We start from the raw sequence: 24180 nt of genomic DNA on the forward strand, positions 1-24180 counted from the left end.
TGGTGAGTATGTGCTTGTCATACCCAGAGTCCTGAGATGAATATCATCATTCTTCTTTTTCTTGGTGATCCCCCCCCCCTTTCTCTCTTGGGGTAATTCAGAATTTTTTTTTTTTTGGCTGGTGCAGCATAAGCCCCAGGCTTCCTTGCACCATATAACTAATAATAATAATGATATGTCTATAAACTACACGTGTTCTGTGGTAGATTTTCCTAGATGAAATCCCGACTTTCTGGCAGGCGTTGTGGTAAATCTTCATCTTCATTCTCATCATCAGAGACCGACTAACTCAGCGACGTAGTGAAAATGCCCATAAACGTCTCTCGCGTCACTGACCGGTTTTTAACTGGCCTTTTCCACCCGGTGTGGGCATGATGGTGCTTATAAGCACTGTTTTAGAGGTCCAACTACCCTCGTGGATAGTACAGTTGGTAGAATCGCCATTCTCCACTCCCCGAGTGGAAGAAACCTTCGTTCGAGTCCCGTTGATAACGAGAAGAATTTTTTTGGGTCTTTTTCACAACATGGTTGAGTTAGTCAGTTTCAGGCGAGGGTAGCATGGTTTTCGATCCGGAAATCGCGGGTTGTTCTTCCAGAAAACAGAAAATCGACGACAGAACGCCCGCAATATTGCAGACATTACATACGGACCAAAATGGCTTTAGTCCTAGTAACCAACCCAGACATTATTATTAGCCATATGGTGCAAGGAAGCCCGAGGCTTATGCTGCACCAGCCAAAAAAAAAAAAAAAAAAAAAAATCCCAAGTTACCCTGAGAGAGAGAGAGAGAGTCAAAGTCAAAAGTAGAAGGGAATCACCAAGAAAGAGAAGAATGATGATAGCCAGCTCAGGACTCTGGGTGTGCCAAGCCCATAATTATCAGATGTGAGCCCCTGATGGTGACCAACATCGAACTTATCTGGTCGATTCGCCTACGTTTTACTGGACGAAAAACCGAAGTTTCCGGGGGGGGGGGTTAAAACTTTGTTATCGACGTTTAATATCAATGAACTCAGCCGTTTAGTGAAAAAATCACAAAAGTTTCTCCCATCGTTGACTGGATTCGAACCGGGGCCATTTTCGCACGGTGATGGGAAGACATAGGTTGTAACTACTGGGTACCCCGCAGCCCTCTGTAGGATAGCGTTACTTATTCGAAAGTGAAATTGTAGGCAACTGATTGTGAAAGATTTCACAATATGAGATGGTATGATAATGATGCCGTCTTGCCGATTTCGTTTGCTGTCTTCATGAGTTTACCGCGTATTTAAATGATGCTTTTGAGTACTAGCCAATACGTATTTGCTTTATTCTTGAAATATTTTAAAATGATCACTTCTATCAGACGGATATTATAACGGAGGTTTTCATAAAGACAACAATTAACAGATCTCTTTAGTTTGAGATCTGTTAAGGCGAGCGTTTTCTGTACAGAAATATAAAGTATTTAAAATTGTTACACTAATTCCTTTGGGATTATCAGCTGCAGGCAAAAATCACGTATTTTTTTTCTTGCAAATATTGGAGGCGGAAAAAGAAAAAAAAAAAAAAAAAGTGCAAATTTACTGCGCAGAACTAACATGATGTGTTAATCATGTAGTATCAGGTCTATGGATATCGCGTTCTGTCTAGTGTACGATAACCTTGAGTGGGAGTTACCATATAGTATGAGAGCTTCCGCTTAAATCAGTAGTGTATTTGTGTTGTAAGGATGTCAGAGGATAACCAAAAAAGACTCGTTAAATCTAGAAGTGGGTTGCGTATTGTTGCTCTTGGGGGATCAACTACAAGTCCATTTGAACTTAGTGAACCGGAGTGGATCCCAGATAAACAGGTAGAGTTTGAAGTAGAGTAGGTCTAGCGATCTGCACTCATCAGTTTAGTGTTGATAACGAATGTTTTTTAGTTTATGGAGTACATGAATGTGTTAGTGGGTTTTTCAGGTACAATTTTTAAATAATATGCATATTTGATCGAAGATTTTTGATGTTTGCTTGATAATTAAAAGAGGTTTCTGAAATTTTAAGTGGGGAAATCAAAGAAACTACTTATTTTGACAGCTGTGGCGATTTTCAGCTGTGTGGATAGAGTAGAAGTAATAGAATTAATTAGTTGTAATTTGAACTGGGTCGGTTTAATCCGTGGGAGATTCCTGGCACTGGTTATAAAACTGAATATTCAGTAACATCATTTATGTTTGCAGTTTTGGTGGAAAAATAGGTAGATGTGCTGAGAAATGGCAGTTGAAATTTAATATTGACAAATGCAAAGTTCTGCATATACTCAGTAGTGAAAAACGAAAAAGACCTCATGATAAATGTGCGGTCAGATATAAAGTTCTGTGAAGTGCAGACAGTTAGCAGGACATCTCATAGGGTTTTGGCAAGGATATACAGGAATTTTGCCACTAGGAATAAGGAGGTGATTATCCCATTGTATAATAAAATAGTAGGTGATCTTTGGTGGCATGCACAGACAAAACAGTTGTAAAGAGTTTATTTGATATGAGATCCCATGTGGCATACAGAATTGGAGTTTTCAAAGTGTAATATAGCTAAAGCTGTCTGTTTTGATAGACAACTTCATCAACTTCAGTAAGTTGTCTGTCAAATGTTGATATTTTGGTTGCTCCTGAAACGGAAATAAAACTTGGTTATCTTTGCTATTTTGTGCAAGAAATCAGTCAGATTTCTCCACAGTACTTTATTAAAAGCAAAATGTCATGTAAACTGATCAAGATTACCTTTTTATGATAGTTATTCATCAAGAACATTAATTTTCTTCTTATTCTCCGTTGCAAAATAGTTTTCTCTCCAAGGTACATCCGTTGATATTCTGACATTTTCTGTAACTATATTTATTGTCATTTGCTCATACTTTAACAAATTTAACTGTTATTTGCATGATAACCAGAAGTACTATTTTTAGTCCATATAAATAAATGTTCACGGATCTAAATAAGTTGAGTTTTTAGTCCTTAATATTCACCAAATTATGCCTCTCCAAAACTGCTCATCTACTATATATGCTCTCTAAAATCTGGCACTACTTGTTTCTTGAGGGTGGCAGATTTAAAGGTTTACTGTAATTTATATTGTATTGTTTTGTATTTATATTAATGAATAAATGTATTTCCATACAGTGTGGTCAATGCCTACTAGAATTAGCATACAGGGTGTTTCAAAAATGGTCAATAATTTAAAGGTGAAAAGTACAAACTAAAATAAGCAAAAAAGTTCCAGTGAGCTTCGGGCTGCAAATGAAACGTTTTCGAGATAATGCACATTTTCTGTTAAGATCTGCCACTAACTATGGGAGCACCTGGGAGGGTTGTCTGCATTGCTGAGACCATGCTGGATATGGTAGAAGTACTGGAAGTACAGAAGTACTGGAAATGTACACGCTCGATATGGTAGAAGTACAGAAATTGGCGATGTGAAATTCGCCACATACTGCAATGACTCAGTTGCTCTTGCAGAGCAACCCTCCTTGTCGAAATTCCTGGATTATGTTCTATTCTTTCTAACACCCTTTCCTTAACATCAGGTGTTATGCTTCTGGGCCTACCTGCTTGTACTCCATGTGTGAAGTGCCCATGTTTTCTAAGGCGTTGATATACCCTGATGAATATGTGCCTGTTGGGCTGCCTTCGGCGGGGAAATGCTTCTTGGTACAAACGTGCAGTCTCGAGTGCACTGCTGTTGGCTTTACCATACATGAAGCACATGTTTGCATACTCTTTGTTGCTGTAACCTCTTTCCATGTTGACTATCCTTTGACAAGTACTAGTATGCCTGCTACGTCTCAGAGCATTGAGAAAGGGGAAAGGGAGAGAATGAGCATAACCTGACCTAAACAAACAAGTCAGTGGTGGATCCCAACTAGAAATGTGCAATATCTCGAAAACGATTCACTTAAGGACCCATGTTTACTAGGCTTTTTTGCATATTGTAGTCTGTACAGTTCACTTAAATTATTGACCATCACTTTTGAAACATCCTGTATATCATATACCCAACCTTGGAAGGTTCTTTCAATATTTCTTTACATTGTGGCAAAATTATTTGTCTCAGGTGATGGTTCAATGATCTTATCTCCCAGGAACTTGGAATTTTTGTTCTTGGTTCAGGAAACCAGCCAAAGAACATACACGGTTACAGATAATATACCGATGATTTATTGAGTACTGCCTTTCGTGTTGTACGTCTGTCAAAACTTTTGCTGTGTGATAATGCAATTATTATTCATGGAATTCAGCACAAGAAATCCTTGTGAAGGGTTATGCAAATGGAAAAATAATTTCTATTTGGGTTGTTGCATTTATTTGTACCATTTGAGAAAAAAAAAATAGTTGTCAGTTGCCTATCTTTAAATCTTAATTACATCTTTATTACCCTATAAGCACTCTTTAATTATATTAATGCAATAAAACTTTAAATACAAAATGCATTTTCAATGTTAATGCATTCTTCGATCCATGTTAGTTATATTTGAGTTGACTACAGAATTTAGCATACCTCCTGGTAAAGTAAAATGACTGCTTTGTGAATGTGCTAAAAGTTAAAAATGTTATTTGTATCATCACTTGAATGTTTTTGTGTTAATCTAAAAAATCCATTCTAAAAATCAAATATTAATATGAAGATTTGACTTATTACTGTACTTTAATTATTGAAATCTTCTTTCCCTTGTTCTGCTTTTGTCTGACCACTAGTCAAGTTTGCTATTCAATTTGGGCACTTTTGCAGTGTTAGAATTACTACCAGCCACTTAGGCCTTTCATGTCTTATGATTGTATATGTCTTTTCACTAGTTAATTTATATATTGTGTGGGCTGAAAAAAACCTATCACGGGGCGGCAACTTGACTTCAATCTAAATCAGGTAACTTAGTTTTATTTGAAGAAACTTTTAGAAAAAAAGCACCAAATAAATGACAAGTGGCAGAATATTATATCCACTCAACTACCATAGAGGATATGATTGTTGAAATATAAAATATAATCATGATTGCAAATTTTTGATACTTATTTCATATCTACATCAAAAGTTTGTTAATTCCATTTATTAGTATTAATATGTTCGCTGTCAGAATGCAAACTTGTGTAAAAACGAAATGCAATTTTTGTGCCTTAATGCAAAAATGGCTCCATTCAATTACGGTAAATAATTTGAGTGCTGTTAAGGAAGGCACATGAAGTGAACAACTGAGTGATATTAGCACACTTGTTGAACTGTGCTATTGCATTATAGTTGGGATTTTGCTTAGTGTCAATGCCTAGAGAGCACTATAAAAGCTGTATACTTAGTTCACAGTTTCATATGTTCTTTGCTTATGTTGAAGTTGTTTTATCTAGTTGAGTGTTTTTTTTTTTCTTTATTCTGAAGTTATTTTATCTAGTTTTGTATTTTCTGCAAGAAGAAAAGGTAAAATTTTTTGAAGATTATACTGCTGAATTTTAATTCAGTAAGTATAATCTTCAGTTGTTTGTGAAAAACAAAACATCCATAGTGTGTGTGTCTACTGATAAAATTTAGTGTAAAAAGTTTTCTTATAAAATTTTATCCTAAAGGTTGTTATACAAATAGATGCACAGCTTGGGACATCAGAACTGAAAAGGAACAGGGATGGATAGTATGTTGATGCTGGTAACATTGAATCAAATCTTCATAATATGCCATCTGATACTGAAATAGAATGTTATTCAAGTGATGTGGATTCTGAATCTTATTCAAATGCATCTTTCGATGTTAGAGTACTAAAAACAACAGACAATGGCATTACTTGGAGTGATGATTCTTCTCAGATGAAATCCATTTACTAAAAAAACACTTCCTATTTTTTCTAGTGTTCCACAGAAGTACCCCAAACACATATAAAGGACCCTCACAATATATAAGCGGCATTGAATGTTTTAAGCTTAGAGTAGTACTTTAACATTTTCTGTAAATCAAAAATAATTGGTTTATTACTTTTCAGAGTGTTTCTTGCATGAAATGTGAGGCAAGGTTTGACTTTATTACAAGAAGAGTAAGTAGTGTTTTGTCGTCTTTTAGTGGTCATAATTAAATTTAGATATGCTATAATTGATCTGTTTTTAATATTGCATCAGATATTCAAAAGATTTGGAGTTGGGATTAAAATTGCAGTCAGTGCCTGCCTTAACATTGTTATGCTCATTTTCTGTTATAAATGTTCTTTACATTACTCATTTGCATATTTACAAAGGGTTATTTTATTACTAAAAATTTCATACCTCAAAATTGTACAGCAAGATTTCATTATAACGAATACCATTTTAATGAAAATTTCACTATAATGAAAATATTGGAGCCAATGATCAAGGGTGGAATTCAGGATCATTTGGATCGAATTGAAATTCTCAAGGATACTCAACATGGTTTTGTAAAGGGAAAATCATGTTTAACAAATCTGGTTCGCTATTTTGAAAGGATCACTCACGAGCTGGATTTAGGGAATAATTTCGACATTGTTTATTTAGATTTCAGCAAAGCTTTTGACTCAGTCCCACATGAGCGGTTGCTTTATAAGCTGGAACAGGTTGGAATCACTGCGAAAATCCTTAGATGGATAGCAGGATGGCTTCAGGGCAGGAGGCAGAGGGTTGTGATAAATTGCTATTCCTCAGATTGGGTTGATGTAAGAAGTGGGGTTCCCCAAGGATCAGTATTAGGACCTCTGTTTTTAATTTTCATAAACGACATCGATGAAGGGATAGAGAGCGTGATGTCTAAATTTGCAAGTGATGTTGAAATTGGTAGAGTAGTTAATGATCACTGTCATGCTGAGCTTCTTCAGAGAGACCTAGATAGACTTCAGGAATGGTCAGAAAAATGGCAGTTGTGCTTTAATCCAACAAAGTGTAAGGTATTACACCTGGGAAACAGTAATTCCAAAATAACTTATTCACTTGGTGAAGTTCAACTAAACCCAGTACTGGAGGAAAGGGACTTGGGTGTTACGATATGGTCAGATATGAAATTCTCTGAGCATTGTAAACAGATTGCAAGGAAGGCCCATGGTGTCCTATCGATGATCTATCGAACTTTTGCAAGTAGAGATAGGGATGTGATAATCCCATTATATAAGGCTTTTATTAGACCACACTTGGAATACTGTGTTCAGTATGGAGACCACACCTAAAGAAAGACATTGAGCTTCTTGAAAGGGTGCAAAGACGGGTAACTCGCCTGGTGAGATTGGCAAAAGGGCATCCATATGAAGAAAGACTTTGAATATGTGGGTTGCAGAGTTTGGAAACTAGACACCTTAGAGGAGATTTGATTGAGGTGTTTAAGGCTCTGAGAGGCATCAGTAAAATGAACAAGGATGAAATTTTCAAGATTATGAATGATGCTAGAACTATGGGACATAAATTCAAGTTATGGGGGGAAATGTTTAGATTGGACTGCAGGAAGTTTTATTTTAGCCAGAGAGTTATAAATTACTGGAATAAGTTGCCTACATGGGTGGTAGAGGCCGACAGTTTGGGGAAATTCAAAGGTCATCTGGATAGTATCTTCGGGTGAGGGAAGCGCATAGGATGATAGGTTTAATTTCCTTTTCTTTTATTAATTATTATTATTTATTTATTTATTATTATTTTTTTTATCATTGTTTTATTTGGTTTTTTTTTTTTTTTTTTTTTTTTTTGGTTGGTGCAGCATAAGCCATAGGCTTTCTTGCACAATCTGGCCATTACTAATACTATTTCCAGGTCCCATATTACTTCCGTTGTTATTGATGTTTTGTATTAACAAAAATCTTATTTGTTTTAACAAAAAATTTAGTATAGTGAGTTATTTTCAAAGTCTGCCTTTGCCTAAAATGTATTGGTTTACAATGAAAAGAAAATTATATAATATATTAAAATTATGACTGGCACTGTGTACTTATATATCTTAGCTGGTTATTTAAAACTTTGAAGTTATTCAATTTATCTCAAATCTGATGAGTTGTTTCAAGTGCCAGTGTTTAGACCAGTGGCTGGCAAACATTTGATTGTGATTGATTAGTTGATCATGGTTGTATTATACCACAAAATTACAACAGATGAACTGATCAATCCATGAAGCCAGAAAGATCAAAGATTCGTGAGAAGGTTTAAAAAAATAAATAATAAACAGTCCTAAAAGTTTGTCCATTTCATGGATTTGAACATAACATACATACATTTCCTATTGCAGGGAGAATTTTTAAAATTGCTGCCTTATGTTTGGTGACTGCTAGAGGACAGTAGCATAAACATATTACAATTGGCCTTACGGGAGTTGCGATTCCTAATATTCTTCCATGTTACTTTTTAGAATTAGTTTCATTGTTAGTACACACTGTCAAGAAATTTCTATACCAGTTCCACAGGCTACTTCAGACAAATGTGGCAACAACATTCATGCTGGCTATAGTAAAGTTAAAAAACAGTTTGGCAGAATTAAAAACTTGAAGCTACAAAACTTGAATGTGCTATTGTTCCCATTTAAATAATTAACTGGCTTCAAGCAGGTATTACAAAATTTAATACAAGGATCCCACAAGGAAGCCTGTGGGTACTAATAAATCTAGTTCTTCAAATTAATTTCAGATACTTTTACTACTTTTTGTTTGCAAAAAATTTCAAGTCCATAATGAGTGCCGGTTTCATTGAAAAGCATCTGGAAAAGAAAGCAAAGAACTATCATTTCATACCAAATGGGAACAAGAGTTTTTCTTTTTTCAAGGTATGGCTCTTAAATAGTGTTCACAGGCTGGCCACTAGGTAGTCCACCAGACTAAACCTCTTGGTAACTCTGTAGAAGGCATCCAGATTGGTTAGTATCTAATCTTTCTGCCTCTATTCTGTCAGTAGTTTCATTGAAGTGGTGTGTATGCAGTGCAGTGTGCATGCAGGGGCCACTGTTGAGTCCATATTATGTCAAGTAGCTGGGTATATTCTTGCTGAGTATATGCCATATCCACAAATTTCATTACTTCTTACATGTCCTCCCAACCTTTTTTTACTACTGAATACATCATGAATAGTCAAACTAATAGAATAAACTTATCTGCGAAAAGATCTAAACCTCCCAAACAGTCCCTCATTTGTTTCACAGTTCTAATCTCAGTGATGTCAATTTTCAGCTAGTCTGCCAAGCCCCAGTTACTTTTTCTGTTAGAATCTCAATTATCTGTTGATTCAACTGTTCACATCAGTTGTCCTAATAATTTGGTGTATATTTTTTTTTTTTTTTTTATTTTTTATGAAAACCCCAAACACGAGAAATATTGGAACCTATAGTACTTAGTACCGTGCATGGGTTGAAGGTTGAGAAGATGAAAGAAGATATTTGTTGACCCTTCTGTAGATTGTAATTCACAGGAAATGTGTATGAAGGAAGGTTGTTCCAGAAAACGGAAGTTGAATGAATAAATGAGGAAGAAAGTTGGTTCTGCGAGTTTGAAGTTGGACATTAAAAGGATGTTGACTGGTTGCGGCACCTGTTCAGACTGCTTTTGAAGAGAGACTGGAATTATGGAAGCAAATTCAGAAGAACAGTGCCCATGGAAGCATCAATAGAAAAGGCATGCAACAGAAACGTCTGTGAGACAGAGAGAGGATTGACTCTGATAGAGATGAGTCATTAATTAACCTAACTGCCTCTTTTGAATGAAATCTAGAAGCCTAAGAGAGGTTTTGGGGGGCACTGCCCCAGATGTGAGAACAATATTCCATGGTATGGTGATTTGTACAGCATGAACAGCTGTTTGGAAGAAAAATAATGCCGAGAGTGAAAGAGAAAACCCAGTTTTTTTAGATTCAGAGGAAGCAATATTTGTAATGGCCTTATGCCAAGAGAGATTAGAAGTCAGGGTAACCCCCAATAAGGATATGTGATCTTGCCTAGAAATTGGAGTGTCATCAAAGATAAGCATAGGAGCAGAAGAGTCCTTTTGGCAAAATATAAAACAGGACTGGGTTTTAGAAGGATTGAAATCAACTAAGTTACCTTTGCCCCAATGGAGAATTACCTGGAAATCAGCACTTAAGGAATTGGTACTGGATATTTGAGAAGTTGAAGCTGTTTGTGCAGGGTAAGGTTTTTCAGACTGGAAGATGGCATGCAATTTGTGCAAAACTGTGGATAGGATTCCCGGTCAATGGAAGAGGGTCATTAATATACAAGAGGAAAAGAGTGGGAGAAAGAAGTGAACCTTGGGTAACACCAGCATTACTGGACAAGTTAGAAGACAGAGAGCCATCTACCATCACCCACAGTGAGTGGTCTGAGAGAAAACTGGATACCCAATTGCAAAAAAAAAAAAAAAAAAAAAAAATAGGCAAACCATAAGATGGAAGCTTATTTAGAAGGCCTTTATGCCAAATATCAAAAGCCTTTGAAATGTAAAGTGCAACTGTTTGAGTTTCACCTAACTTTTCCATTGAGTTTGTTCAAAGATGGGTAAACCTATAACATAAGCCCAAATATCACCAGAGGATCGACATTGACGAAAACCATACCGGCAATCTTTGATCAGATGGAAGGTTTCTGGATAGTTTAAGAGTTGGCAGTTAAATGATTTCTCCATTTACCAAGATCATTAATACATGAGTTGGAAGAAAAATAGAATGCCAGAAGGTCAGCTTTATCTTTGGCTGAAGTGGCAATAGAACCACCTAATTTTGACAGAGGTGGGAACAGAGATGTGCAAAAGTTGCAGATAATAGTTTTGGCAAGTGACCAGAATGCTCAGCTACCATTTGGGCAAGAAACAAGTTTTCTACTCTTATCCTGTTTGAAAACTCGTTTGGACTGATTAATAACTGGTTTACAATTATTGCGACTTTGGTATAGGCAGAAAATGAACCTGGAGATTTGGAAACAAGCCAATTGTGATATGCAACATTCTTCTCTTGAACAGCCTTAGCATGTTTATTGGAAAAAACCAAGGTTTAGATAATGGATGAGCTTTTAAGGTAAAGTGTGGAACAAAGGATTCCATCCCTACAAGAATAATTTCACTGACACGATCTGAACAAATGTTGACGTTAGATTTGACACAGTAATTCGACCAAGGAAAAGGAAAGAAATCTCGCAGATCATCCTATTTTGCATTCTTGTAATACCAAACAACACAAGGTTGAGAATGGCCTAGAGAAAGGCTCCATTGGAGAAGAGACCATCACCAAGTTGTGATCTGAAGTGCCTAGAGGACCACTCACCTCGACCGTGTACTTATTGGGGTTGTTTGTGAGGAAATGATCAAGCATGTCAGTTGCATGGTTAGGATTGTTATTTTCGTAGGTAAATGAACAATCTGTGTGAGGTCATTAGTAATTGCAATAGCCTCAGCATCTTAACCAGCTGGGTCTGCATGACTAGAAAATAGAAGCCAGCTGGAATTGTGAACATTAAAATCACCAAGGAAAAAGGTATAATTCCTTTCACTTCAAAGACAGAACATGTGCATACATCCACTCTGATATTCACTATCAGACTTAGTGATTTAGATTCTTCTCTTGTCAATCTTCTCTGGCTTAATTTCTCTATCCCATTCTGTCGAACTCATCTGTTGCCTCTTTTTTTCTCTGAGCTCCCTAATCAATTAGAACTCTTTGACTTTCTCCAATCCAAATTTCCTGACAGTGATCTAATTTTCCTTTGTGATTTTAATGTCCACATCTCAAGCTGGCTTCCATTTTCTGGCCACTTGGGCCCAGCTGGTGTTGAGGTGCTGACGCTTTTATAATTACTAATGACCTCACACTGATTTTTCATTTACCTACCAAGATTCCCAACAATCCTAACCACACAGCCAACAATAGTTTCTTCTCCTGTGGAGCCTTTCTTTTGTGTCCATTTTCAGCCTCATGTTTTTTGATATTGCAAGAATACAAAATGGGATGACTTGTCAGGTTTCTGTTCTTCTTTTCCATGGTTGGATTACTGTTTTAAATCTTCTGATGTCAATATTTGCTCAAATCGTATCAGTGAAATTATTCTTGTAGAAATGAAATCCTTTATTCCACATTCCACCTTAAAATCTCGTCCATTACCTAAAACTTGGTTTTCCAATAAATGTGCTAAGGCTGTTCAAGATAAGGAGGTTGAATATTGCAGTTGGTTTGCATCCAAATCTTCAGGTTCATTTCCTGCCTACACCAAAGTCGCAACAGTTGTAAAGCAATTATTAATCAGTACAAACTAGATTTTGAACAGGATAAGAGTAGAAAAATTTCTTCTTGTCCAGATAGTAGTCGAGCATTCTGGTCGCTTGTCAAAGCTATAGGCTGCAACTTTTGCCCATCTTTTAAATGACCTTCAACAGTTCCCAGCACTCCACTCAGTGCCTCCTGTTGTGTTCTTTTAAAAGGATGTCAGAAGAATTTTGAACAATCCTGATGCCAAGAAAGCTCTAGGTCCTAATGGGATTTCTCTACTTGTTCTCAAAACCTATGCTCCTGAACTTTACTCTTTACGCTTTTTTTACACTTTCTTATTCTACTGGTGTTTTTCCTTCAGCTTGGAAATTTGCTCATATCCTACCAGTTCCCAAAAAAGCAAAAGCAGGACAAATCTCTCCCATCCAATTATCTTTCTAAAGTATTGGGGAAAAATCCATTAACCACCAACTCTTTAATTTCTTTCATCTTCCATGTGATCAATGATTGCCAATATGGGTTCTGTCAGTGTTGATCTTCTGGTGATATACTGGCTTCTGTTACCCATCTATGGACAAATTCAGTGGAAAAATTTGGTGAAACTCAAGGACATTTCAATGGCTTTTGATTGTGTTTGCCATAAAAGTCTTCTAAATAAGCTTTCATTTTTATGGATTGCTGAATGATCTTCTTTGAAGATACTCTGATTTCTAGGCAAGATCACATATCTCTATTAGGGATTATCCCAACTTCTAATCCCTAATAGTCACAAATCTCTATTAGCGATTATCCCAACTTTTAATCCCTAATAGTCACATATCTCTATTAGGGATTATCCTGACTTCTAATCTCTCTTGCCATATGCACATCTCAAATATTGCTTCCTCTGTATCTAAAAATCTAGGTTTTCTCTTTTGCTTTCACCATTTCTTTTCTTCTAAACAGCTACTCACTTTGTACAAATCTGAAATTCACCCTACTATGGAATAGTGTTCTCACATGTGGGGACACTATTCCCGAATAACTTCTTTTTGTCTTCTAGACTCCATTCAAAAGTTAGATTAATTAATGACCTATCTCTTTCAATGCCTCTCTGCTGTCTGTCTCAGATATTCTATTTCTGCTTCATTCTTTTTCTATAGATATTTCCATGGGCACTGTGCTTCTGAATTGGTTTCTATAATTTCTCCCTATTCTTCCAAGCCAGTCTGAACACATACCACAACCAGTCAGCATCCTTTTAGTGTCCAACTTCAAACTCACAGAACCAACTTTTCTTCTTCTTCATTCATTCTTTCAACTTTAGTTTTCTGAAACAACACCACCACACGTTTTTCTGAAAATTACAATCTGCAGAAATTCAAGTGTAATATCAACAAGTATCTTCTTTCATATTTTGAACCTTCAACAACCCATGCACAGGACTAAGTACTATAAGCTCTAATACCTTTTGTGTTTGAGGTTTTCAAGAAAAAAAAAAAAAAAAAAAGGAAGAAATTAATATTTAAAAACATTTATGTATAAATTTTTCAATTTTATGAAGTTCACGAAGAAACTCACTCCACAGAGTTTGCTGCTGATGAAAACACACTACTCAGGACCCAGTCACTTTTAAGAAACTCACTTTGGAAATGATTAAATATGCATCTGTTTGAGTGTCTGAAAACATAGATTCCTTTAAATTTTCTTAGTCACAATCAATTTTATCAAATCAGTGGTGAAATGAAAATAATCTAATTTATGATTATTTTCTGTGAGAAAGAAGAAAATATACTTGAATTTCATCCTGATGAAGAAATGAAAATAGTTCACTCTGTTTTTTGGTAGAAGGTAAAAATTGGCATAAGTCCAAAGGATTTGAATCTTATGTTTGAATGTAACTTTGATAGATAAATGAATCTGATATTATATTAGTGGTTAGCAAGTGCTGCTGGGTTAACTTGGATGTATGGTCTCTCAAGTCTGTTTAACTGAAAGTAGCAAAAAATAGAATCTCGAAAGTGATTAACATAAATATGGAAAAGGATATAGAATTGCTGATGTTGGCTATTACAAAAGCTACTGGAAACCAAACCTTGCAAAATATATACAGGGTGTCTAATCGTAAATGATGTTTCTGATTTCGATATGTTTTTATTTAAAATTACTTCAAGCTACACTCATGAAACGCATACTAGCTGAAAGATCAATTCAATAAGTTTTATTAAAATTGGCACTCGACTGCCAGTTTTGCATTCTACCACACTATGCAGTGCTACATGGCAAAATGGCGACAGGGCCGGAGAAAACATTCTGTGTGTTACCATTTCATGAAACAAAATATGTTGTTACAGTGCAGCAACAGTTTCAGTGAAAGTATAGGAAGGTTCCTCCAAGTAAACCATCAATTTGTGCTTGGTATCTTGGTATGAGCGTTTTGCTACTGAGGGCTGTGTGTGTAAACATGTTCGCTCCATGGCTGAGTTAAGTTGGTCTCAGGTGAAGATAGCAAAATTTTTCCCCCCCAGAAAGTGGGGTTTTTTCATCTAGAAAACAGGCAAATCAACCAGAAAACACACGCAATTTACAGACATAATACCTATATGGGTAGATGTAATCATTTACGGTTTACCCTAATTGTCATAATTTTTTTTTTTTTTTTTTTTGTGTGTAGACACAAAGGTGTTGGCAGACTGTCAGTGAGCATTGAAACCGTTCTTCTTCATCTAACTGACGGTGACAGGGTTTGCTACTTGGACATGGCCAGTGAATGGTTAATGCCACAGCTGCAGGACATACAGATGTGATTTATCAACAAGACAGTGCTCCTCTGCATTTTCATAATGAAGCAAAGTCGTACCTGAACGAAAATCTTCTTCAGTGTTGGATTGGGCGTGAAGGCCATATGGAATGGCCTCTGATGTCGCCTGATCTGATGCCAATGGATTTCTTTTTGTGGGGTTATGCGAAGGATAATGTGTACATCCCTCCACTATCAACGACACTGCAGAAGCTGAAGGCACAGATCACAGAGGCCTTTGGTAAAATTAATCGCAAAATGAAGCAGTGTGCGGCAGGAGACTGAATATCGCTATGATATTGCTTGAATTACTCATGGTGCCCACATTGAACTTTACCAATGACTTTATGTCCCTTCATAAAACTTATTGAATTGATTTTTCAGATATTTGTTTCATGAATGTAGATTGAAGTAATTCTAAATAAAAAAAAATATCAAAATCAGAAACATCATTTATGGACACCCTGTATAACTGTTTAAGGTCAGTTGCACAGATGAAAGTACAAACCTGTTAATAAAGAACAAAGTGAAATATTTGGATATATTGGTATTACTGAAATGAGCAATTCAGATTAATAGAAAAGTAAGGGAACAACTATACTGTATCAGTTACACTGAAAATAGCAATGACTAATGTGTGCTGCATCTCCAAATAAAATAAAGACATTTGGGAATCTTATTGTTACCCAGTTCTCTATCCTTGTAGTATATTTTTAATTTATTCATAGTTCTATATATAAAAGGTGTGTATGGTATTGTTTTATAAAGAAAGTTGTTTCACAAAATGAGTAAATTTTTTAAAAATCATTTTATAAGCTTCAATTTAAAATTAATTTAAACCTGATGTGTTTGTCTTTGTTACCACTCCTAACAGTTCTTTTTGGGATAATTAAATAATCATTTTGCATGCTACTTTTAGCAAGTGTGCCATGGGTTGTCAATCTGTCTCATTATTATATTTAAATGATTGGCAGTATAAATCTATAAAGAGAGGATTAGTACAATTTAATTTTATTAATTCAGTTCAATTCAATTCAATTTTGAAATTTTATTATTCTCCTCAGCCTATAGTAATCATATTTACTTTGGAGGCATGTGGATAGGTTTTTCAGAAAATCATGGAATGGTAATCTCTAGATATTTTTGATAGGAATAATTGAGGCAATTGTTGAGTTGTGTCACTGCAGTTTTGGAAATAAGTGGTGCCTGGTTTCATTGTCTTGGCAATAGTCATTTCACCACTTGCCACTTATTTGAAGTGGTTGGGCTTGAATCTCCTTAGGAATTGGAGGCATTCTCAAAGGCCTGTTAACCCTTAAGTATAGACTAACTTTGTGACACTGATGACTCACCTTACAGACTATATCAGCTTTTTTTGCTTTTAAAATTTATTATATATTATGCTGTATATGCATGTTGGAGTCTTAAAAACTGCTGATCTGTGTTTAATACCTGCTGAATAAAATAGAAAAATCTAGAAGTATATAAAGAATATATTTCTCTGTCGATAAAATGGTGAAAAGATCACAGGGTTAAAAAAAAAAAAAAAGCAGATTTAAAAATGCCCAAAACTTCTGCAAACAAGACTGCTTTATAGTTGACACTCATATGGCCTGCATTGTGCCAAAAATGAGTGTAAATAACATAGCCCATTGTCATTTGAAGATACTGAGATGGATTTACAGGCTTCGAAAAAGCAATAAGTGTTTGCCATTTTATTTACCTAATTGTTATTTTATATTGTACTTTATAAGTAGCTGGTTTGTTTTTGTTTTGTTATTTGGAGCATTAGCAGCTAAGGCCATGTTGCTCCGGGAATATGCGGTGGTCATTCCCTGACCTTTCCGCATCCTCCGTATTTGGTGGGCACGGGCTCGAACCCCGGTCTAATCAAGAAGCGTGTGCTACGTACTGCTGCTCCTGCCCAATATAAGTAGCCTTATAGTTCTAGTTACACTGTTTTTTTTTTTTATTTTTAATTTAGATAGAGTTTTTGTAGATTACTACTTAATATATGTAAAACCATTTTTTTCGTTCAAATCTCGCAGCCATTGTTTTTGTATAGAGAGTGGTAGAGAATTCAAATTTTTAATTTTGGTAACTAGGTAGCTGTAACATAAAATTATATAGCATAATACGCACACTGCATTTAGCATTCTATTAGATAGTGTAGTATTGACAATGAAATTTATTGATCTTATTAATTTTAAATATCATGCCCCAGACTAGAGCAGCAAAGCAACGGGCACAAAGTGGCAGAGGCGCCTCCGTAGCCGGGTGGGAAGGAGCAGCAGTGCGTAGCGCATGCTTCTTGATTAGACCGGAGTTCAAGCCCGTCACCACCAAATACGGAGGATGCGGAAAGGTCAGGGAATGACCACCGCATATTCCCGGAGCAATATGGCCTTAATTGCTAATGCTCCTAAAAACCAAAATAACAACAACAACAACAAAGTGGCTGGAGTGCTGTGACCCGGGGGAGAGCTGGGGGGGGCGATTCTCCAACGCATCACAGCCTAAAAAAATGTGCAACTTGTGAAATGTTTGCTGAACTCTCTGGAACAGAACATGATCTAGACAAGGAGGATGTCTTTGTCAGAGAGTGTCTAGAAATTAGGCATCAACTCAGCATTCTGATGGGCGTCTGAGAGCTTGAAGTGTAGGGTAGATGCCCTCGAAGAAATTAATGAGATGCCTGTCAAGCAGCTCAGCTGCCCAACTCATTGCCACAGCTCACTCTTGTGCATCAGTGAACACAGCATCAATCTCCAAGGCAGAATGCACTGGTCCCACAGGATTTAGTTATTGTTGGTGGCTCTATTGTCAGGGAGGTGGGTGATATATTGTGTAAAAAGGATAGACGGAATAGGACCAGGGGTATGTCTGCCAGGGGCAAAAGTTGATGTTGTAAAGCAGTTATCATCTTTTAAGGGCACAAAGGGTGATATTGTTATACACGTTGGCACCAATGACATTAAGAATAGGAGATCTGCAGATTTACTTAACAAGTACAGGTCAACGTTGAAAAAAAAGTCATGAGTTAGGGTTAAATTTGAAAGTGTCTGTAATTCAGCCCAGAATATACTTCTGGGCTGAATTGCAGCCCAGAAGTATAGCTGCCCTTCCCGATAGGAGGGAGCTTATGATGAGAGCCTTGTTAATAAATTCTGCCCTGAAGGGATTGTGCAAGGATCCTGGTGTAGAATTTTTTTCAGGGTGGTCCGTGCTTGTTTATAGGAGAGAGACTGCTTCTACAGGGATAGGATACACTTAAATAGAAAGAGTGTTTGTTGATGCTATCAAGGCAGCGTTAGGTGGGTCGGAAAACTGTTAGCTTGGGGAGATTTCACAGACTAAAAGGTTAAAAGTAGCCACAGGCAGAGGTGAAGGTGATTCTTGTACTACTTCTGTTCAAATGAGCAGTGGCCTGGAGTGAGGGGTGCTTGGGGTTTTAGGGACTGATGGCAGTCATCATGAAAAAGAGAAATACATGAGGTGTGTTAGGGTAATTAAGAATAAGAATAGGTGCATGAATACTTGCATGTACGCCAATGCTAGAAGTGTAGTAAATAAATTTGAACAGTTTGAAGTGTTGGTCAAGACATCAAAGGCGGATATTGTTGGGATATCGTTGGGATATCAGAGACGTGGTGTCACCCAGATATTAGGAATGCAGAATTGGAATTTGGGGAGTACATTGTGTACAGAAAGGACAGACAGGATAGGAAGGGAGGAGGGGTTATGCTGTTAATTAAGAAAAACATAAAATCAAAGGAAGTGCATCGAGTTGACATAGATGGACAGTGCAATGTTGAGTCAGTTTGGTGTTGACATAAGCACTGGGAAAGCAAAAATAAGAGTAGGAGTGTGTTATAAGCCTAATGACTCGAATGAGTACAATGAACAATTATATAGAGAAATAGAGTGGGCTAGTAAATCAGAATGTCTTATAATGGGAGATTTTAATTCCCAGATATTGACTGAAACTTGTGGGTTGGTGACTCGCATACTAGCAAGACTTTTGTGGATTTATTGGATGATTGTTTTCTGCAGCAGCATGTTCGAGAGGCGACCATAAAGGGTAATACTCTTGATATGGATATCAGCAGTGATCATTCGTGTACTAAGAATTTGCAGATAAAGGAACCACTAGGTGGCAGTAATCACAGTGGGATTTACTTAAAGATATAATTACCATCATGGGTAAAGGAAAGGGTTTTTGCTTCCGTAAAGGTGATTACAGTGGTCTCAGATAGTTTTAAGATTCTGTACAATGGGACCAACTGATGATGTTACCAACAGTAAATTCTAAGTGGGAAGCATTCAAGGAATTAATCTCATACCTATTAAGAAATATTGTTCAAGGTTTAGGCTTAAATGGTTGTCAAATGAACTATTGAGACTCGTGGCCTAGAAGAAAAATGCATGGGATGCATATAAATTAGTCTGTAATCAAGTCACAAAGGAGATTAGGCAAGCTAAGGCAGATTACGAGAAATCTTTGGCAAAGGATGCTAAGGAAAACAGCAAGGATTTCTTTACTTATATAAACTCTAAAAGGAAGGGGATGAATCAGATTGGTTCCTTTGATATTGATGGTTCGACTGTTAATAATCCTGCTCAGATAGCAAACAAACTGAATGAGTATTTTGCACCGACATAACTGATTTTGTAATAACTGAGTGCAAAGTGGAGGAGAAATTGTTGAAGTTAAACATAAGAAAGGTGCCTGGGGTGGATGAGATCTATCCAGTTATATTAAAGGAGGAGGCAAAGGAACTAAGCAAATGCTTAGCCATAATTATGAGAGTATCCTTGGACTCAGGGGAAGTCCCCATGTACTGGAGAGGTGCAAATGTATCCCCAGTTCACAAAGGGGGATCGAAGGGAGACACGAGTAATTACAGACCAGTTAGTATAACTTCTGTTCCAGGTAAAATAATGGAGTCACTGGTTAAAATGCATTGCAAGATCATCTAGACAAGACTGCAGTAATAATTCAGACACAGCATGGGTTTGTTAAGGGAAAGTCTTGTCTGAAAAATTTGATTGGATACTATGATGTGGTTACAAAGGAACTGGATGCAAAAAAATAATTTTGATATCACATAGTTTGATTTCAGGAAAGCTTTTGACACTGTTGCCTATCGAAGGCTGCGCCTCCGTAGCCAGGTGGGAAGGAGCAGCAGTGCGTAGCACACACTTCTTGATTAGACCGGGGTTCGAGCCCGTCACCACCAAATATGGAGGATGCGGAAAGGTCAGGGAATGACCACCATATATATACTTAATGTAGTTGCTAATGCTCCTGAAAACCAAATAGCAAACAAACAAACAGCATTGAAGGCTGCTGTAAAAATTGGTGCAGTATGGTATTAAGGGTAAGTTGCTACAATGGATAAAAGGATGGGTGAGTGGGAGAATACAGAGGGTGGTAATCAGTGGATGCTGCTTATCATGGACTAATGTTATTAGTGGAGTCCCACAGGGTTTGGTGTTGGGCTCACTGTTATTTTGTATATTTATCAATGATATTGATGAAGGTATATCAGGCTTAGTGTCAAAGTTTACAGATGATACAAAGATTGGCAGGGTTGTTAATGACAGTAATGGCAGTGTGCTACTGCAACAAGATCTAGAAAATTTGGGCAGATGGGCTGAGAATTGGCAACTGAAGTTAACATTGACAAATGCAAAGTACTGCATATGGGTAGAAGTAACCCCAGAGGAACGTACCAACTGTGTGGTACCACATTTAGGATGGCAGAAAATGAAAAAAACCTGGGAGTAATTGTGCAGTCAGATATGAAGTTTTCTGAGCAATGTAGCACAGGCTACAAGAGTAGATCTTGGGGTTTTGTGAATGATATATAATAATTATGTTAGCAGGGAAAAGGAGGTGATTATCCCTTTGTATAAGGCAATGGTCAGGCCATGTCTTGAGTATTGCGTACAGGTTTGGAGGCCTCATTTTAGGAAGGATGTAGATGTGCTTGAGCATGTACAGAGAAGGGCAGCAAGATTGGTGAGGGGAACAAAGGGGGTCCTCTTACCAAGAGAGGCTGAAGTTCTGCAAATTGCAGCAGCTGGAGACTAGGCACCTGCAAGGTAATCTGATTGAGGTGTATAAGGCCTTGAATGGATTGAGCATGCTGAATTCTGATGGGATTCTTCTGCTTGCTCCGATTACAAACCTAAGGGGGCATAAATTGAAATCGAGGAAAGACAGTTGTAGAATAGATGTTTGGAAATTTGCCTTTAGCCAGCAGGTGGATAATTGATGGAACAAACTTCCATTTGTCGTTGTGGAAGTTGATAGCTTAAATAAATTGAAGGAGGAACTGGACAAACTTTTAGAGGGAATGGTTGTGTGAATTTTTTTTTTTTGTCTGATGCTACATAAGCTTCTATACTTGCTTTCTTGCATCACATGCCTCTATTACTATTTAACACACATTAGCCAATAAAGAGGAGTGAGAATGTTAAAAAAAAATATTGAACTTGTCTCATGAACAATTAGCCTGTACTTAACGGTTAAGTTTTGGATGTAATGAATTGATCTCAGGTAGAGGGAATAGGGCTTTGCATTTATCCCAAAAATGTATATTTGGGATAATGGCGATGTATTTTTTATCCCAAAAAAACAGCAATTTGGTCAGGGAACATTAGCCTCTACAAACATACTGTTCAATGAACTATTAACTGCTGTATCATGTGATTGACACACATTATGACTCAATTGAAGGTGGGGGGAACACGAATCAACAGTAGTAGTAGTAGTTGGTCTTCTCTTTGTATCTTTGATGGTGGTATTCTGGTTATTGGTAACATTTTTCTTACATGGTGTTGTTGTTCTTTTTATATACCATGAGGGCTCTTGAGTCTTATTCAAGTGTTATTCTTGACCAAGTGCTTTTTATTTACATTGTTTAGGTATTCATTTAATAATTGATATTCCAGAAGAGACAAGGTATTTCGGTACTCCAGATAAATATTCAGAACTATTAGCCATATATCATGAGTTGCGTGCCCCCTTCTAGCCTTTATACAAGTACATTTGGGCAAAGATTGTGCAGGGATGTTTTGAATAGCACTTCAAATGTATGTAGCCCTTTATTTGTTCCTATTTTCTCAAGATATAAATCTATTTGAGTGAATTTGAGAAATGTGAAGAATTTTTTCAGAAACAGGATGCAGCGCCATTATTACTTATGCAAGCACCTTTGTGTTCTAAGCACCATTAAAAAACCACCTCACTATTAACTGCATTCTTTAATAACCTTGTTACATGGATGTCCCATAGAAACAAACTTTTCTTTTTTTTTTTTTTTGTAGTGCAATGTAGAAAAATAGGAACTCTTATGATAAATTAGTAAAGCATGGATTGTGATCACTTCTCCTTAATTTTAGCACCACTGCAGACGCTGTGGCCAAATTTACTGCAGCAATTGTTGTGAGCAAAAGGTTCCATTACCCAGGATGTGTTTTGTTGATCCTGTTCGTTTATGTACAGGTTGTGCTGAGGTTACGTTAAAAGAGAATGATTTTTATGATAAACACTTGAAAATTCTTTTAAATGGTAAGTATAATATTCCTACTTATTTGCATGATATGTATTTATTATTTTTTTAAAGCATAATTAATAAAATTATTTTGAATTAAGTCAACAACAGCTTTGCTTTTATTTTCTCATAATTTACAATTGCCTAATCTGATAAGGATTTCTAAATAAAAACTTAATTCTGAGGTTTGTTTGACTCTTTCATGGGTACCTATATAAATGTATGGTTTTCATGGGCATGTTCACTGTAGTAAGTTCATACAATATACATTTTACATTTTCAAGACATTTCATTGACATCAGTATGTAACCTAAACTGTTTGGTGTAGTTTAGGTATATGTTTATATATACCTAAACATCAATGAAATGTTTTGAAACAGTATATAATGATTTCAAATACTAATTTCAAACTAGTTATTTTTGATTATGAAGTCAGTCTAACAGTTTATCTAGTCAAAATAAGAATAAGTTAATATTTAATAGTAATTATATACATAGGTTTCATGTTTTACAAAACTTTGAGATTCCATGAAAAATACAATCTCACTCATGAAAGAGCTAAAAAAGATTTTTGGAGTATATAGAAAAAGAGCTACAGGTGAATTTTTCTTAATAACCTTTTATGTTTGTTTGCACAATATGATCCACATTCTTCATTATTATTTTAAAAATTTGATTTTATGGCCAGTACATTTTTTGATAATAGACTTAGTCATGACTATTAAGAATTTATTTTTATGACTTACAATTAAGCTAATTAAGTTTAATTACAATGAAGTTAAATCTCTTTATAGTTATATAAAATTGTTTATAAAAATCCATAGTAAGTAAAAATCATGATTGTTATACAAGAACAATTTTTATTTGTTGACCTGTTTTATTTGCTTAATTAAAATAGGTTTTACCTGTGACAGTCTGTTCCACACTGCTCAATCTCAGAATACTACAAACCTCAGAATACTAAAAGATTTATTATTGTTGTGATAAATATGGCATTAAGTTCTGAAGCACAAACCATTCACTGCTACAGGCATTTACCAAGCCTACTAATGAGCTGTTATCAAATTGCTACCATGCTTCATAATTGTAATGTTAAATATTATTAAAATTGATAAATGTGATATTAGGCATTTCCAAAGCTGGACTTATAGCTTTTTGATTATACTTCATTATTTCAACATTATTATTATTATTATTTTTTGTATAAATAATGTAAATAATATATTTGTGTACATTATTTTTTTTAAGAGAAGAAATATTGAATGCCTTTAAAATTGGAAATATGTTGTGTTAGTGAAAGATTGAATCTTGTGAATTAATTCATGAGATATTTTAAAAAATATATGACAACCAAAAACAAACAAACAAAAAAAAAAAAAAAAATATATATATATATATATACATGTATATATAAATAAGAGGCAGGTGTTTTGTTTTGTTTTGTTTTGTAGTGTTTATAGAGTTCATTCTTAACTGAAAGTGGTGGAAATGATAATCCATTATAGCAAAGTTTTTACTCTACAGTTTGAAGAGTAATTATCATCATATCCATTGACTTTTCTTTTACTTTAGTTTAAAGCTTGTAATTGGCATCTTTTCTACAATTTTCTGTCATTAAAAGTTAGATTAGTGTTAAACCTTTAAGATTTTGAAATGCTGCTATTAACTGATAAATTTATAT

General features: G+C 35.8%; 1 protein-coding gene across 1 annotated transcript in view; it reads left to right on the forward strand.

Annotated features, from left to right (window-relative positions):
- Positions 1 to 1712: 1712 nt before the first annotated feature.
- LOC150088632 (zinc finger FYVE domain-containing protein 21-like) overlaps positions 1713 to 24180 on the forward strand; it is an 85061-nt gene continuing 62593 nt past the window's right edge. The window contains exons 1-3 of the mRNA XM_090370273.1: positions 1713 to 1835; positions 5981 to 6031; positions 22348 to 22516. Of these exons, the coding sequence (XP_090226399.1) occupies positions 1713 to 1835; positions 5981 to 6031; positions 22348 to 22516 (343 nt within the window). The remainder of the gene's footprint in view (positions 1836 to 5980; positions 6032 to 22347; positions 22517 to 24180) is intronic.

Source organism: Mastigoproctus giganteus, chromosome 3 (genome assembly GCF_048544385.1).
Source record: "Mastigoproctus giganteus isolate SK-2022 chromosome 3, ASM4854438v1, whole genome shotgun sequence".
NCBI lineage: Eukaryota > Metazoa > Arthropoda > Arachnida > Uropygi > Thelyphonidae > Mastigoproctus > Mastigoproctus giganteus.